We start from the raw sequence: 15,979 nt of genomic DNA on the forward strand, positions 1-15,979 counted from the left end.
CATTCATTTCTATAACTGTTCTTACAGCTTTCGATTCTTCTTTCCTCATACCATGACTAAACAATCTAAGTCTATTTTCTGTTATCTTATCTACGATTGACGCAACACCTATACTTCCTCTTATATGCTCGTTCCTTATCCTATCTTCTCTAGTCACTCCACTCATCCAACTAAGCATTCTCATCTCTGCTACACTTATTCTCTGCTCTACTTTCTTATCAACCGCCCAACACTATGAACCATACATCATAGCTGGCCTCACAATTTCATACTAAATTTAAAAACTATAATTAGTATTTATTCATATATTATATTTTAAAATCAAAGAACTACTAAAAAGGATATAATTAAAGAAATAAGAGTTGATGTTGCTTTTGGAATAATCCACCAATTTCTCTAAATGAAACACTATCTACAGATTTGCATCGAAGCGTTTCTTATGATAGTGATTTTAATCACTGTCAGATATCATCTATACTTGTCCCATCTATGCCTTGTCCACACTGTGCCTCGACCCTACTGTACTACCGTTTTTTTTTTTTTGCTTAATATTGGGCTATATAAATGGTCTTCTGCCTTTATTTTGATTATTATTCTAATTTTTACTTTAAAAATTATTCTAATTTTTATTCTAATGCTACAACTTTTAAACTTTACTTTTTTCAATATTCATATTTTTACAATTTTCGATAGAGAATAATTTTACTAGCAGTTAAAAGTAATGACCTATCAGGCTTATTCAGTGGTGTATTTAAAAGAGTGAGCACAGTGTAGTGTCCCACTAGTAGTAATGTTATGTCGATATAAAAACGTTCGTACCCATTGGTAACTTATTAATTGAACATCATTGGTGTCCTTATTATGAATTTCTAAATTTGTCTCTTGGTATATCCATTAGAAAAGATAAAATCATACGACTGTATAAGTAATATACATCCAGAGAAAAACCTCGATCTATATAATAAATTCATTATTCAATTTGATAAATATATCATTACTATTGAATCTATGATATATTTATCAATATGATAATTTTTTTTCTTATCTTGAACAATAATTATTCATAAGAATAATTATTTTGTTGGTATTAATAAAACATTATCATAAACCCTCTATTAAAATTGATTGAGGTTTTTCTTTGGGTGTAGAGGTCCGTTCCGATGCTTAAAATATAGGAAAAATTATTTTTTAAAAATTGTATAACTTTATTTCATATTTTTATTTGTTACTATCATTATAAATGAAAAAATTGCCTATTAAAATGATAAAATATTGCCTAGGTAATATTTTATTAGGGGATGATATTCCCTAAGTAACGCCTTTGGATAAATAGAATTTAAAATTACAATTATTAAGTTTTTTGTGTTTCGAAAATGGTATTTAAGATTGACTGTTAAGATGATATTGCGCTTGATTCTACAACTGCTATTGCTTAGAACACTCGCAAAAGTAAACGGAAAAATTTTGCGACTGAGCTTAAGTAAGAGCGTGTCGGACATCTTTATTATCCTAGGAATAATCGAATAATTTTGATAATCGACAATTCGAAATTATAATTAATGAAAATGAACACGAACATATTTTAAATATTTAAACATATTAAATTGTATAATGAAAATTTAAATTTTCTAAAAAGTATAAAACTAATAGTTGTGAAATGATAAATGAAAATAATCTTTTATTTTTAAATTTAAAGTTTTTTCACAAAATAATAATCAAACAATTAAATAAACTTTATGCTATATTATAAATAAAATAAATTATAAAATCTTGCTGAATGTTGTATGATAAATAAAATAAAAATACATGTTAAATTATAAATGTTTAATAATACTAAAGTAATTAGTCCAATAAAATTGAATTAATTAAAAAATATATATATTATCTAAACTACTAGGGCGAAGCCTTGTTTCGAGCGGTCGTTTGTTAACTGTCCAGTTTAAGAAAATACGCGTTTTGAAAGAAAAGAAGTCGCAGGAATACTCAAATGTTTAAGTAGGAGTTGACACGGCACCGCCTTTTGCTCTAGGCTGGCGCTCACCCGTGTCTCTCTCGATATCAGCCGTCCAGCTATTAATATGACAATCGGTTGTCATCGGTCGTCACCCCGCCCTTGACACTGAGATAAGGCCGCCGCCGAATATGGATTACCGATATTGCGGTCTGTTCTGTTTCCGACGTACCTGTACCTGGTTACCCGTTGTTTTGTCGTTTTGAGTTTGTCTTTCTTGTGTTCTGAGACGATACCTCGAGACCGATACCTAGAGTAAGCTGTGTAGTATACTACAGGGTGTTCAGTAAGTCAGGAAACGGGTTTCTATTGTTCTCATTGTTACAGACAATGAGAACAATAGAAACCCGTTTCCTGACTTACTGAACACCCTGTATATCTACATATATACATTTTGGGTTGTGTAAGAAATATATCCGTTACGGCTAGGGAAGTCGACTGAGTAAATATATATATATTTACATACCGAACTGTTCGTATTGCTACGATCGTTTTTCCTTTACGCTATTCTTACTGTTATCGTTGTAAAACTATAAGTTATTAACACATATTAACGAGATAACCTGTGCGATCGCATTATTGGATACGCGTTAGAGTTTATTAAGTTCTGGAAATGTATTTTTGTGTTGACTCCAAAATTTCGGAGGACATTCGGTACGACTTAAATAGGATATTTTTAAATATAGACGAAGTAGTAGTGAAGCTGTAATGACAGTGAATAAATTGCTATTGGATTTAATTTTTAAGCTTTACTAATCATTCAATTATTCCCATAACTAATTCTTTTCGATTCGGTTATATCGTTTGCCTAAAATTTAAAATTAAAATACATTTTATGATAACGTTCGTAATTTAAATCTGGTTTCCCGCTGAATAATTTAATTGGTTAGTGAGTATGTGGCGTACGTTATCTTTTAGTTCATGACTACAGTATCTTTTTTTTTTTTGTGTTATCACCCTTAAATGTTCAGTCAATTTATTCCAAAATAGTATGAATCAATTTTCTTAATTGTGGCTTGATTCAATTTGTTTATCATGAAAAATATTTGACTATTAAGTTACAAAATGACTTATCTAAAAATTTTGTTTTTCATATAGTTTAACCTTTTGTAGGTTTTATAAAGCATCAGTATTAATTTAAATACTTCATTATTGAAAATGAATGTACTTATTATAATAATTAGATTTTAAAATTTAGAAAATAAATATCTAACTATGTTTTTGGACAATAAAAATATTGTCCTGTTGGAGACAGGTTCTTTTAACCCCCCTACAAACATGCATTTGAGGATGTTTGGTGAGTTAAGCAAAATTAAAATTTTTTTTGGGATTTATGTTTATACAATAAGGTGGTCAAATTTGGAAAGGATGTTAAATTTAATTTTCCCCTATTTAAAAAATAATTTTTTATAAAAATGGATATAATTTTCTAAATTTATGGGGAGCTAAGTTTGCTAACAAACCTTACCCTATGTCTGGTTTTTACTAATGTTTATTTTTCAGAAGTAGCAAGAGATCATTTAACCCGTTTAGGGTATACAGTTTGTGGTGGTATAGTATCACCTGTACATGATTCATATAAAAAAAAAGATTTAGTATCATCTAACCACAGGTGTGCTATGATTGAATTAGCTTTAACTTCATTACCTTGGGTAAAGATGTCAAATTGGGAGGTTAAACAAAATGATTGGACAGTTACTAGACAAGTTCTACAATATCATCAGGTATGTTTTTTTTATGCTAGAAAATATAAAATGCTGATGTGTTTATCAAAATGTATATTTTCTATTGTAGAATTATCTTAATTCAGCCATTAATTCAAGTTTAAATGGTAATAATAAAGATTCCATAATATTACCTCAAAAATTTATTGCAGATCTTGGAATAAACAAGTCTAAAAAAAATAGAAATATTAACTTAAGGCTTTTATGTGGTGCTGATTTGCTTGAATCTTTTGCTGTACCTGGTTTATGGGATGAAAATGATGTAAATAAAATAAAATATTTATTTAATTTACATATTAATCAAACAATTTTTCAACAACTTTCAGATTGAAACAATTGTTAGAGATTATGGTTTAGTTGTAATTAGTAGATCTGGGTCTGATCCAAATAAGTTTATTTACCAATCCGATATTTTAACTAAATTTATGGTAATATGTAAATCTTTCATGGATTGTTGAACTATTTAGATTATATAAATATATCTTCATTTTTATGTTGACATTTTAAACTTGCGAATGAGTTTGAATATTTTTTTACACTAATATAATTTTTTCTTTAAAATAATATTTTTTGATCTAGGCTAACATAATTGTGGTGACCGAGTGGATGTCAAATGATATAAGTTCAACAAAAATACGCAGGGCATTGTGTCGGAATGATAGTGTAAAATTTTTGATGAATGAATTGGTTGAATCATATATAAAAGAACATGGCTTATATGGAACAAATAAAAAGTAAGAATGTGCTCAATATAATTTTTATAAAATTAACTTATGAAACATCTTTCAATAACTTAGAAATTAATGATAAATTGAAGGGATTTTAAATATTGTCTTCTATATATTTTATACCGAATACATCTTATAATAGTTTGAGGCTGTAGAAATTAAAGAAACATGTATTGATTAAAAGTAAAATTATATTTTCTGTTATTATTAGCCTAAAATATCCTTTATTGTTTAAAAAACTATTTCTCAATGATATTGAAAGTTGTTCATTTATTTATTTTTTTTCATTACTTAACAACAGTATACTTAAAAAACTAACTCAACAAAGAATATTTTATTATTGTTCTATTGGTTAATAACACATTAATTTTAATGATAAGTTACTCACAAACTTTACATTTATAGCAAAGTTATAATTAGAGAGACTTCTCTTACAAAATGATTGGTTCCTTCATTTTTTTATTTTAAAAATTAACCTATTTCATGTATTTACTATGCTATACATTTTTCTGTTTTGAAATACATTTTTTTCATGATATTAGCGAATTATGTCATTTTGAAATTATAAAATGAATTCAACTTTTTTCTTATTCTAAAAGATTATTCTGGATTGGACCTCAGTTTTTTAATATCTGAAATAGTTAATTGTCATATATTTAGGGAAATGTTAATTTCATTTGTATTATACAAATAAACACTATCAAATGATTTTTAAAGTTTTTTTGTATTAACATCTATAACTGAATGTAGTAAAATTGAAATTTGACTTTTATTTATTTAGGGGGTTCATGCACCATACATTCTTATATACTTGTATTTAAACATTTTTTTTTTTGATATTTTGCTGCTAATAATTTGGAAACAGTAAGTACATTAGTTTATTAGAAACGAATATTTGTAAATTTTTATCAAAACCTACAGACAGTAATACCATTCAAATATCAGGAATAAACAAAAAAGTTGACAATGAATCCTGTAAAAAACAAAATTGTAGTAAAAAAATAGAAATAACTTGTAAAAAGTCTAAAGTAAGTAATGAAGATAACAGTAAACTTAATTTTTATAGAGTTGGTATTCATGTATCTAAAAATGGTTTTGTTGAAATAATAAGTGACAAAGAGACCATGGTGTAACAGTAATATGAAATTATATTATTTTTATTAAGACTTAAACTTGTAATAATGTGCCAAGTATTTATTATTGATAGGTTAATAATTTGAATTGATCCAAAAAATGTTTATACAATAATAGATATTATTGTATACTTATATTATATTTTGAATCAACATATAAACATAGAACTAAATCAAAATAAAACTATAAGTTTTTATCGAAGATCATTGATTTTATATGCAAGAGAGAGTTAGCTTATAGCTAAATATTTTGTGATAATTGAGTAAAATTCCACAGCTTCTAAATGTTTATTAGAAAATATTCAATTTCTTTTTGTCTTTGATTTAAAGTTTATGAATACCTTAACATTTTGTTTAAGATTATCTATTTTTATAAGTCATAATAACTGCATCTTTCAAAATATTTAGAAAGATTACAATTTTTCTTATTAAAATCATAAAATTCTGTTTGTATATGTATGTTTGCGTAAAAAGATATTTGATATTAATTATAATTACAATTATATCTTTTACTTCCAAAGTGATGATATTTTTTATAATTGATCAGTTGTATAATTTTAACATATTACCATCATTTAAAATGAACTTTTAATTTCAATTTTTTTATTTAATTTTATCATATAAAATTGAGTATAATTCCTTTTAAGAAATAAATTCTTCATTAAAATGTATGAAGTAAAACAACGTCAATCAACAATAAAAACTTTTAAAAAGTTTTAAAGATAGATGATGTTAACATTATTTCTTGTGTGGTGAATTGCATGTCGAGGGTTAAAAACGTATTGCATTGCTATCATACAATATTTTTTATACCTAATTTTTTTTTAAATTTTACTGTATAAAATCGAACAATAAATTGAAGGAATAAATTAAATTGAACAATCTGTAATCAAGTCATTAAAAAATGTTTAGTTTCACATTCAAGTTAAAAACTATTCAATTAGAATAAATTATGTATATATATGTGCATTTAAAATTTTATTCTATTATTTTTGTATAATGTTTTTAACAAAATTTACTCATGTCAATTATGAAGTATTATTATTAGTTAATTAATAATTTTGTTTGTTAAATTGTCTTTCAATAATATCGATTTCATCGATTTATCTTCAAAATGATCATTCCTTTTTTTGATAGTTTGAATGTGAATTTGCTAAGTTGGTGATAAAAATATGAACATTTTAAAAAAAGGAATAAAAGCTAAAAATAGGTATCAAGTTAAATAGATTGTTTAGTTAGACTAACGGATATCTAAAGGAATGATATGATTCATTCATAGTTGATTAGGAATATATTTGTTAATTTTTATTTGGTGATAAGTTTAATCTTTAATGTATTCATAATCGTTTAAAGTATAAAAAAATAATTTGGCTTCACTTATTGTGTAGTTCATTAATTTTGTTAACATATTTTTTTTGTTAATTAAGAAGTTATTAATTCATTTATTAAGTTAAAAACTGTATTGTAGTTTTTTAAGTTAAATTTGATTTAAAATATAAAAAATTAATTGATATTTGTGAAATGTTTTTTATTTTTATTGTATTTTATGATAATTTAATTATTTGTTTCAGGTAATGAAAAGAAAACGCTATTTATAAATGAAAATCTTTATTTATAATATATAATATAATTATTTTGATAAAATATCTGTGCATGTAAATATTTAGTTATATTTGGTTTTATTATGATGGAGTACTTAAAGTTCACGAAATCATTAAAATATTTTTGTTTTGTTTATTGTTTTACTTCTTTCTCAATTTTTGTGTTATTTGTTACCTAAAAATTGTGCTATAAAAATTTAGAATCTCTATTGTTTGCAATTTTTTGTATTATAAAAGATGAAAAATAATTTTTCTGGAATTTTTAATATTTCATTGTAGTATTAATTTTATGAAACTCCTTTTTTATTTATTAAATACTTTTAATTATTTGCATGTTTTCGTTGAATGTAAGAAATAAAAAAATTTTGTATTGCAATTTGTTGATGAAGGAATTTTTTCTTCAGCATTTATTAGCCTTTTTTATTGTAATATCTGATTTAGTAGCTATTGAATATGATTACGACTTTTTAATTTCTTTGATGCTTCGACGTAAAAACATTTGCATCATATGTTGATTAACGCCGAATTCACTTTAATATCCTTGTAGGTATTATCATTGTATAAAAAATAGTTAAATGAGCACTAACTAAGACTTGAAATAGTATGCATTTATAAATTTTGTTAAGTTATTCCAAACACGTCATCAGTCTGTACACATTTTTATTAATTGACTTGAAAACTTAGTAATGTGTTGTTACCGTTGTTTTAGTTTTTAAAGGATTAAGGGGTTTATCCCCCCTTAAACGAAAAATATTTCTACGTTTCTTTAATATATTCCTACGACAAATTGCGCAAATTTGGGTGAGACCTTTCAAAGTAGAGCCATATAAGATTTATAAATGCATATATACATCTGGGCCCTATTAATGAAGAACGTCAAATAATAATTATTTTTTATATTTTTTCTTAATTTTTAATTTTTTTTACACTTAGAGGTCTACTACTTCTTGAATTTCTTTACTTAATTTCAAGCCGTTGGGTAAGTTTTTAAACTTTTGAGGGGTACTCTTAATAATCATCATTACAAATCGAATAAGTAATTTGTTTGTAAAAATAGTTTTTAGTAAAATAAAATAGAAACGTATTACCAGAGGTTATTTTATAAAAAGGCAATGGAGAAAAGTTAGTGGTCACTATTTTAATATTTTTTTATTAGTCGGAGATAAAGTGAATAATTAAATATTCATTCAATATAAGACCCTTGATTTTAAATACTCGTATTATTAAAAATATATTCTTTATTTTATTAAAAATCATATATGCAGACATTTTGCAGCAAAATAATCTTGTATTGATCCAAAATCAGTTATACATTTTTTTTTTTTTGGTGATGGTGAAAATATAGATTTGATTCTTGAATTTTTCAAAATAGAATAATTTAAAGAAAAATGATTTTGTTGGATAATTTATTCTGATATGTGTTATAATAAATTATCATTATCTGTTAATTAATAAAAAGTAAGTAAATGTTCATATTATTGTAAAGACACTGTAATCAAATTTTGTCTAAGATTGTAGGATAATTACTTAAAATGATCTTTAATAATTACTACAATCAATTAATAATGTAATAATAATAGTGTTGTTGACACTTTTTGCTTATGAATATAACTAAAATTTCCTATAAAAAGCTCAGAAAATATTTATATACCTCCAATTCTACACATCAATGATTAGACATATTTTCAGTCGCGTTCACATTTATTTTAAACAAAGAAAAATCAAGTGATTATTAAATAATAAAATATTAATTGAATTAATTAGATCAATAACGTTTATATAAATTAAAATTGACAGAGTTCGATCTTTGATATGTGTGTATTTGAAGGTTTATTTGTAGCCACTATACATGTATTACTCCAGTAGACACTTAAGGTGACTGTATCAAACTAATTATAGGTAAAAGTATTTACTCGTATTATTGATATTAAAAAGAGTGATAATTATCACTCAATAAAATTATTGTGATTAAATATATTAAAATAAGTATTCTTTTTATTGTTATAAAGCCAATGGTTAATAATTATTGAATCACTTTTTCATGTTATTTTAATCGTTAGAAAATCATCAAGCAAAAAATAAATAAATAATTATTTAATAAAGTATTATTTATTTATTTATTGTAAATTATTTACATAAATAATATAGATTATAAAAAAATTTTTATAAGATTTTAATTTTGTTATTAGTTAATATTGAGTATAGCTTGATTTTCGCACATATCCTTGACTATGGAATTAAAAAAAAATTTTTGGTTTAGGATAAACATCTAGCATAGCTCTAAAATAATACATTTAAAATAGTTAATCTGACAATTTTTACACCAAATTTTTAGTAATTGTCTTATCTATTGAAATTTTTTTTCGAGAAATAAATTTATTTATAAAATACTAACTTTTTTTTTAACTCATCATAATTAAATGCTATGATACCGAATGCGTAATTACTAGTGATAGTAAAATAAAATAGTAAAAAAACCTAGTTAAACAGTAATCTATTTGCTCATTAGAACTTATTCAACTTAAACTGATCTCGTACCCCATTTAGGATTTAGAAATTGTGCTATTCGGGTTTTATAATTCTACCGCTCATAAAAAATTTTTCCTGTGTTATTTATGCATTGATATATTTTTTTTTGAATGAGAAAAAAAAGGTATAATTTATATTGCTTTAAGTTATATGCGACAGAAAAGAAAGTGCGCGCTTTTACCCCAAGTTAATCAATCTAGTAGCCCAGTCCAACAACATCTTTTTTAGTACTACTAGAATTTTTCTTTTTATTTGAGTCACCACAAATGGTAAGTGCTTGATTAACAAAATAAAAAAGGAGGACATGATTAACTGATGGTGGATTTCACTATGCAAAGTATGTAAACAAAAAATATACAAGAAAGTTTTTAAATGTCTGATACAGTTGGTTATCATCGACAATAACGGTAATGACCGTAACCAACGCCAACAACAACAATGTGGAACGCTTAATCGTCACTGTCTGTAAACAACAAATCACCAGACGCCGACAAACGCGGTAGCCATGTTTTTATTGATCGCAAATCATTATAATAACAATAATATTAGTGTAACATTCGATTTTTACCTACTAAACATCGGCTGACGTACATGTCACGTAAGTCTCCCACGTAAAACATATGCATAATGGCTGTAACCACGTTCTGCTGTGGCGATCCCTTCGGTAATAACCAGGTGTATCACCGCCAGCCAAGTGTGACGAACCTGTGCTGACACTAAACTTACAGCAAATCTACTACCCGGCTGCGTAATTGGATTACGTACTTTCGTACGAAAAACAGTGGCGGAAGGGAGAGCATAATCGTGGCACCGAAGGGCTTCGCGTGCCACTCATAATAGCAGCCGACAACTGTTCTGAGGGAACCAGCGTCGTATGTGCGTGTACACATTTTTCTTTATTATACCGAGTCAAGACGTATCAGTTACATAAATTCGTCTCTGCAATAACCCCAAGTGTTCATTGCATCACCTATCGACTTTTCGGCATTAGGATGACCGCGCCCTCTGCACTCATCATCTGATGGTTACTGGTTGTCTAAGCGGTTAGTAACATTTAATACATTTTTAAATTAATTGTCTTATTAATTTCATAGTCGAACTAAAATGCGTCAATTAACTGGAAACAACATAGACGCATTTCATTAAAATTATTTGTAGTCCATTGAAAGAATGTTATAATTAAAGAGAGCTTTTTATAGACATTTATTCGAAGCAAATAATAAGAAAATGCTGCATAGTTTAAGCGCAACTAGATTTTTATGTTTTGTAATACAACATAATTATAATATTTCATATATTTTTGATGATTATTATCTGGTATAGAATTATTTTATAGGAACAATTTTAACAATAATAAATTTATAAAATGTTTACTACGTCTTTAAAACGTTTTTTTAATATCATAAACATTTTTTTTTAAATAACAATACAACAGTGATTTTGCTGTCTACAATATTTAGCTGATATCTCTAAGTGGAATTTCGACGCCGATTCCAAAACGAGGCATCAGAATTTTTCCATCGCATTTAGTTTTTGATATAATTACCAATAATAATTAAGCAGCACTAATTAAACAAAAAAATTGAATAATTATATTATTTTCTCGCATTAAATAGTCTTTATAAATCCCTGGTACTAGAATTCGGTATATGATGTAAAATACAAACACCAGCCTAAAATATACATTATGTAAACTCGTTGTGCTAAAACTAAGTGGTAACGTGTCCAAGCCCAAGTAGCCACGGCGAACATCAACTATGGCCTAACTGTTGTTTTACAAATCGATGGAATTCCATCAAACTTATTTACAAATAAAAAATATTATAGCCGCACGTTTTTGATGTAAATACTATAGATGACTTCATGATTTTTGCTGCTTTCATGCATTTTAATTGATATGTTGAATTCGTCTCTTGCACAGAATTTTTGCCGCAATCGCACGTCGGACACACTTGACTATACAAATAATGTGATAACAATGCGGCTGCGATTGCCGCTAAAACGTAATTTGAATTTCTATCGTAACATGCCCAGAGATCATATGATATGACACTCAACATTCTGAATGTATAATGTTGAGTATCGTTTAATATATTTTATAAAATCGTCTGTTTCAACAATCCTTGATCTATCTTTTTTCAAGTTTTGTATGAAAACGGATAGCTTTAATTTATGAAACGTCAACAATTAGAAACAATTTGATTAAATTAACATTATCTACACATGTATAAAATATTGTAAGTTAATTGTACATTAATAATTCTAAAGTTTCAATGATAGAAACATTAATAATCAACTTTTATGTGGATTAATATGAATATCATTTTTAAATACCATTAAAAATAATTGACAATGTGTGTAATTAGTTTCAGAAATCATGCTTTGTTTTTTATTGAAACTATCAATAATAGCTACGTGCATGGTGAATTATACAAGTTCTGCTGAGTGTGGCCCAAATCAAAATGGTCAACCCACAAGCTTTTACAAAACTGCTGGAGATATTTTATTAACTGGTATATGAATTGAATATTTAACATCTAAGCAATAATTCACTTGGAGACAATTAACTTATGCATTTTTCAAGGGTTTTACGATGTGTATGACGAAAAATGTACCGGCCCTTTAGCAACGGGAATTCATTCAATGGAAATGGTAGCTACTGTCGTGCAAGTGCTAAACTCTGTTCACTACGTGCCAGGCATGACCATAGGTGAGTCATCAGTCTGATGAATATTTAAAAATAAAATATGACCACACCAGGTAAATAAAAATTATTGTAAAAATATAGCAGTAATACCTACAGAATAAGCTAATACTATAAATCTAGTTTTAAGTCTTAAAATTAATTTTCAAGTTGACCCTACGAGTTTTATAAAAATACGTATATGACATTGATTAGGTTATTCATACTTAAGTCATACCATTCACACCATTAAATTTTACCATTGAATAAATGTGTATCATTATGATACTTGATATTTAAATTTTTTTTGTAAACAATTGTCCATAGGTTTATCTTTATACGAAGTCTGTTCGCATAGAAGTTCAGACCTTCAAAAAGCAATGATTTCTTTTGTTGTTGATCAAGACTGTGATAATTCTACAACTCCAATTGGTATGAATTAAATTTTTTTTATGTAATTAATAAAATGTAAATAGAAGTTTATTGAAAAAAAATTTTGCTTTAGCTATTTATACTACCAATGATGTGTGTTCTAAACTATCGATTGATTCTCCACTAAGTTTAAATGTACCGATTATTGGAATGGGATCAATAATAAATATTGAAATGCTGTCAGAATCTGCTGTGAAGTTTTTAATCGAAAACAATGTTAGTGTAGTCGATTTGCTAGTTGCTCAAAATAAGGAAGCGGCTCAGATGTTTGAAATAATTGCCAAGAATAATGCTTTGTGTTTAAACAAAACTGTTTTAGTTCAAGAAACTGTGTACGATATTACTATATTTCTAGTATAGTTTATAAGTGTAATTTATTTAATAAGATTTTTGGAACATTTATTTTCTTTATTGTATTTTTATGTTTATTTGAAAAAATTGTTTCACTCGTAATATTTTTAAAGATCTTCGTCGACTACACTTGTTAATAATTAAACTCATTAAAAAAATGTATTATTTTAAACTTAATTTTAATTCTTATACAATTATGTTGAATTCTTTAAAAATTAATTTTACTGTTTGATTTTAGGCGATGGAATGATTCAATGGTAGTCGTTATGTTACTAACTAAAGAAGATTTTACTCGAACCTTACAATCATTTAATGAAGTACAAGTATCGCATTTTATTGTTATACCAGTAGATGGACCATTGTCTCCAGAATCTGGTAAGTACACTTTTATATTAAAATAAAATTTTAGATTAAATAATGTTATTATATGAATTATTGTTGAATAATTCAGATATTATTAATGGATCATACGTGTTTCAATCGTACGGAAATTGTCCACTATCGAATAAATCTGGTCTTAATATGAGCGCTTCAGGTAGTAATGAGTTGGGGATAGAACGAATTTCTCTTCAGTTTGTCCAGACCGCAGTAGACGTGATGGCTATAGTTGACGAATACAGGCGTTTCGTTGAGGGTATCGCCGAATGCGGTAAGAATAACGAAACAAGTTTACAATGTGGAAGTGAAGTAACCGGTAATTGGACAGCCGGGACGAAAATGGTACCCGTAAATTTCGACGCTGATGCAATTAGTGAGGCATTGAATAAGTTGATGTTGCTTGATGATGGCGATTATAATGTGACTTTGGTACATGTTGTTGAATATGGCACCGGAGAAACGGTCAGTGAATATGTACAGGATTCAAACGGTACACGTTCGTTTCAGTACCGAGAAGATCGTGTCTACTTCAACCGCTGTGAGACAGACTGTCCGATTTGTACGGACACAGTTCGATTTGACAGACAACAATGGTTGCTGACGTGGAAAGAGGACGTATGGATAGCGTCTACGTTAACGGTTTCGGCTGTTGGCGCTATATGTGCTGTTTGTATTAGTGCGTTTATTTTGATACGTGTGTGCAAAAAGGACATATTGGAAGGCAATCCAACATTTACATTCATTCTGATGGTTGGCACGTTTTTGATGTACGCCAGCGCTGTGCCTTTTGCAGTGGAAACAACCACGTACGCTAATGTTATGTGTTACGCCAAATTATTTGGAACTTGCGCCAGTTTTTCCATAGTGTTTTCTGCTATGTTAGCTCGATGCATTATGATCGCAGCTTGCGATTGCGATTCGAGTTTTATGAGCCATGTCAATGGTTACCTACAAACTTCGTTATGCACGTTCACTGTTTGTGTTCAATTAGCGTTGCTTCTACAGTTTATGGCCATACATGCAGTGGTTCCCGATTCTGATTTGTGTCATGTGTTCATTGATGGAAACTTATTCTTGGGCAGCCTATCTTATGATATATTGTTACTAATGCTATTGGGATGTACGACACCGTTTGTGTTTAAGTCAAAGCGAAATTATCGGGAAGGGGCCTGTTTTGCTGTGGCTACTTTTCTGACGTTCATCGTCTGGTTGTGCTGGTGCACGGCCTATGCGCAATTACCCAAAAAGTGGTCCGATCTGTGTGTAATGATCGGTCTGTCCGGTACAGCCACCGTTATGGTGATCACGGTGTTTGTGCCTCGAACTTACATGATGATGTTCGGTATTGTCCGCGAGCAAATAACTAGTTCGCTGCCTTCGCTTGGTTACGGCCATACTAACGTTGCGGATGTCAATTATAGGTCCAACCAAGCGCTGTACGATTCAGTTCACGTGGCTCCTGCAAAGTGCACTAGTTTTAGGGGGCAAACAAATCCTAATTACTATTCACCAGCCGGATCACAGGTGCACTCCAGCAGACCGGCGACACCTTCTGCAGTTAATGAGTATGATATACCTCCATCACCTGATAATAGAATTACCAGGTTTTAACCATAATCTAGGAGAAACGTACTCCAGGGAAAATTTGTGTTGAAAGTGTCATTAAAATATCGACGATTTAAATATGATTAACACTAATAGGTTTTGGGAAACTGCTTGTATTTTAGTTGAACATATAAAAATTGTTTTCATATCAAAATTGAAAAAATGATTTCAAGAATTATGAGTGAATTTCTATGTACGCTTAGTAGTTGTAAGATAAAATCTCCAAAATATATGAATGAATGACGAATTTTTTCCGTTTATTTATTATATTTTAGCAGTGTTATTTTCTTTAATCAATAATTTGAAAAAATTGATTAATGCTTATTGTGTTTTTTGATCAACTAAAAATTATGCTTATCGTTTGGTTTTTTTTTAAATATTTGTAATGCTAAAATAAATATTGTAGCTTGAAGTAAGTGTAAGTTTTTAATTTTCTGAAAAATTAAAAATATAGTTTTATTTTTTTGTAGTAATGTTTTCTGGATTAGAGAAAAATGTTTATATAAATAAACCAGTAATTTAATTTATACAAAATAAACACCACCACATTGTAATAATTAAAATTATTTATGCTTAAATTCTTAAGTCAAAGCATATATATTTACATTGAGTGAAGGAGGGGTGTGACTTGTTGGAACAAAAGATATGATCTGTAGTAATTATAGAAATGTAATTATTGAGTGGAAGAAGAGGCGTGTCTATTGATAAGGAAATACGATTTCATTTACAAATATGAAAATATCGGAATTGAAATAATTATGTGTCAAATCTTAAGGGACAGAAAAAATTTAAAATATCGAGTTT

The 15,979-nt window shown here is 27.7% G+C and overlaps 2 protein-coding genes across 10 annotated transcripts; both read left to right on the forward strand.

Moving 5' to 3' along the window:
- Positions 1-2,967: 2,967 nt before the first annotated feature.
- Positions 2,968-7,331, forward strand: LOC126901934 (nicotinamide/nicotinic acid mononucleotide adenylyltransferase 1). 8 transcript variants are annotated; one of them, XM_050678884.1, is made up of 7 exons: positions 2,983-3,308; positions 3,515-3,735; positions 3,806-3,997; positions 4,062-4,163; positions 4,315-4,469; positions 5,329-5,491; positions 7,168-7,331. In XM_050678884.1, exons 1-7 carry the CDS (start codon positions 3,227-3,229, stop codon positions 7,192-7,194), a joined length of 942 nt encoding a protein of 313 aa, XP_050534841.1. In that variant the 5' UTR covers positions 2,983-3,226; the 3' UTR covers positions 7,195-7,331. The 8 variants fall into 8 exon arrangements, with proteins under 8 accessions (XP_050534842.1, XP_050534840.1, XP_050534841.1 ...); XM_050678883.1 differs by lacking the exon at positions 7,168-7,331 and having other exon boundaries at positions 2,982-3,308; positions 5,329-5,900; XM_050678886.1 differs by lacking the exon at positions 7,168-7,331 and having other exon boundaries at positions 2,985-3,120; positions 5,329-5,902.
- Positions 7,332-9,638: 2,307 nt separating this feature from the next.
- Positions 9,639-15,543, forward strand: LOC126901929 (uncharacterized). Of its 2 annotated transcripts, none has more exons than XM_050678876.1 (7): positions 9,639-10,769; positions 12,099-12,239; positions 12,311-12,436; positions 12,737-12,841; positions 12,915-13,173; positions 13,431-13,567; positions 13,644-15,543. In XM_050678876.1, exons 1-7 carry the CDS (start codon positions 10,748-10,750, stop codon positions 15,179-15,181), a joined length of 2,328 nt encoding a protein of 775 aa, XP_050534833.1. In that variant the 5' UTR covers positions 9,639-10,747; the 3' UTR covers positions 15,182-15,543. The 2 variants fall into 2 exon arrangements, with proteins under 2 accessions (XP_050534833.1, XP_050534832.1); XM_050678875.1 differs by having other exon boundaries at positions 12,093-12,239; positions 13,644-15,542.
- The last annotated feature ends 436 nt before the right edge of the window (positions 15,544-15,979 follow it).

Source organism: Daktulosphaira vitifoliae, unplaced genomic scaffold, assembly GCF_025091365.1.
Source record: "Daktulosphaira vitifoliae isolate Bord-2020 unplaced genomic scaffold, ASM2509136v1 Scaffold_3, whole genome shotgun sequence".
Classification (NCBI taxonomy): Eukaryota; Metazoa; Arthropoda; class Insecta; order Hemiptera; family Phylloxeridae; genus Daktulosphaira; species Daktulosphaira vitifoliae.

Bases quoted from the DNA above. Each gene is read 5' to 3' on its own strand.
- LOC126901929 (XM_050678875.1), top strand. From the start codon at position 10,748: ATGGTTACTGGTTGTCTAAGCG. The intron at 10,770-12,092 runs GTTAGTAACATT...GTGTGTAATTAG, and splicing joins GGTTACTGGTTGTCTAAGCG to TTTCAGAAATCATGCTTTGT. The intron at 12,842-12,914 runs GTATGAATTAAA...ATTTTGCTTTAG, and splicing joins TAATTCTACAACTCCAATTG to CTATTTATACTACCAATGAT.
- LOC126901934 (XM_050678883.1), top strand. From the start codon at position 3,227: ATGTTTTTGGACAATAAAAATATTGTCCTGTTGGAGACAGGTTCTTTT. The intron at 3,998-4,061 runs GTAAATAAAATA...AACAACTTTCAG, and splicing joins GTTTATGGGATGAAAATGAT to ATTGAAACAATTGTTAGAGA. The intron at 4,470-5,328 runs GTAAGAATGTGC...ATTTGGAAACAG, and splicing joins TTATATGGAACAAATAAAAA to TAAGTACATTAGTTTATTAG.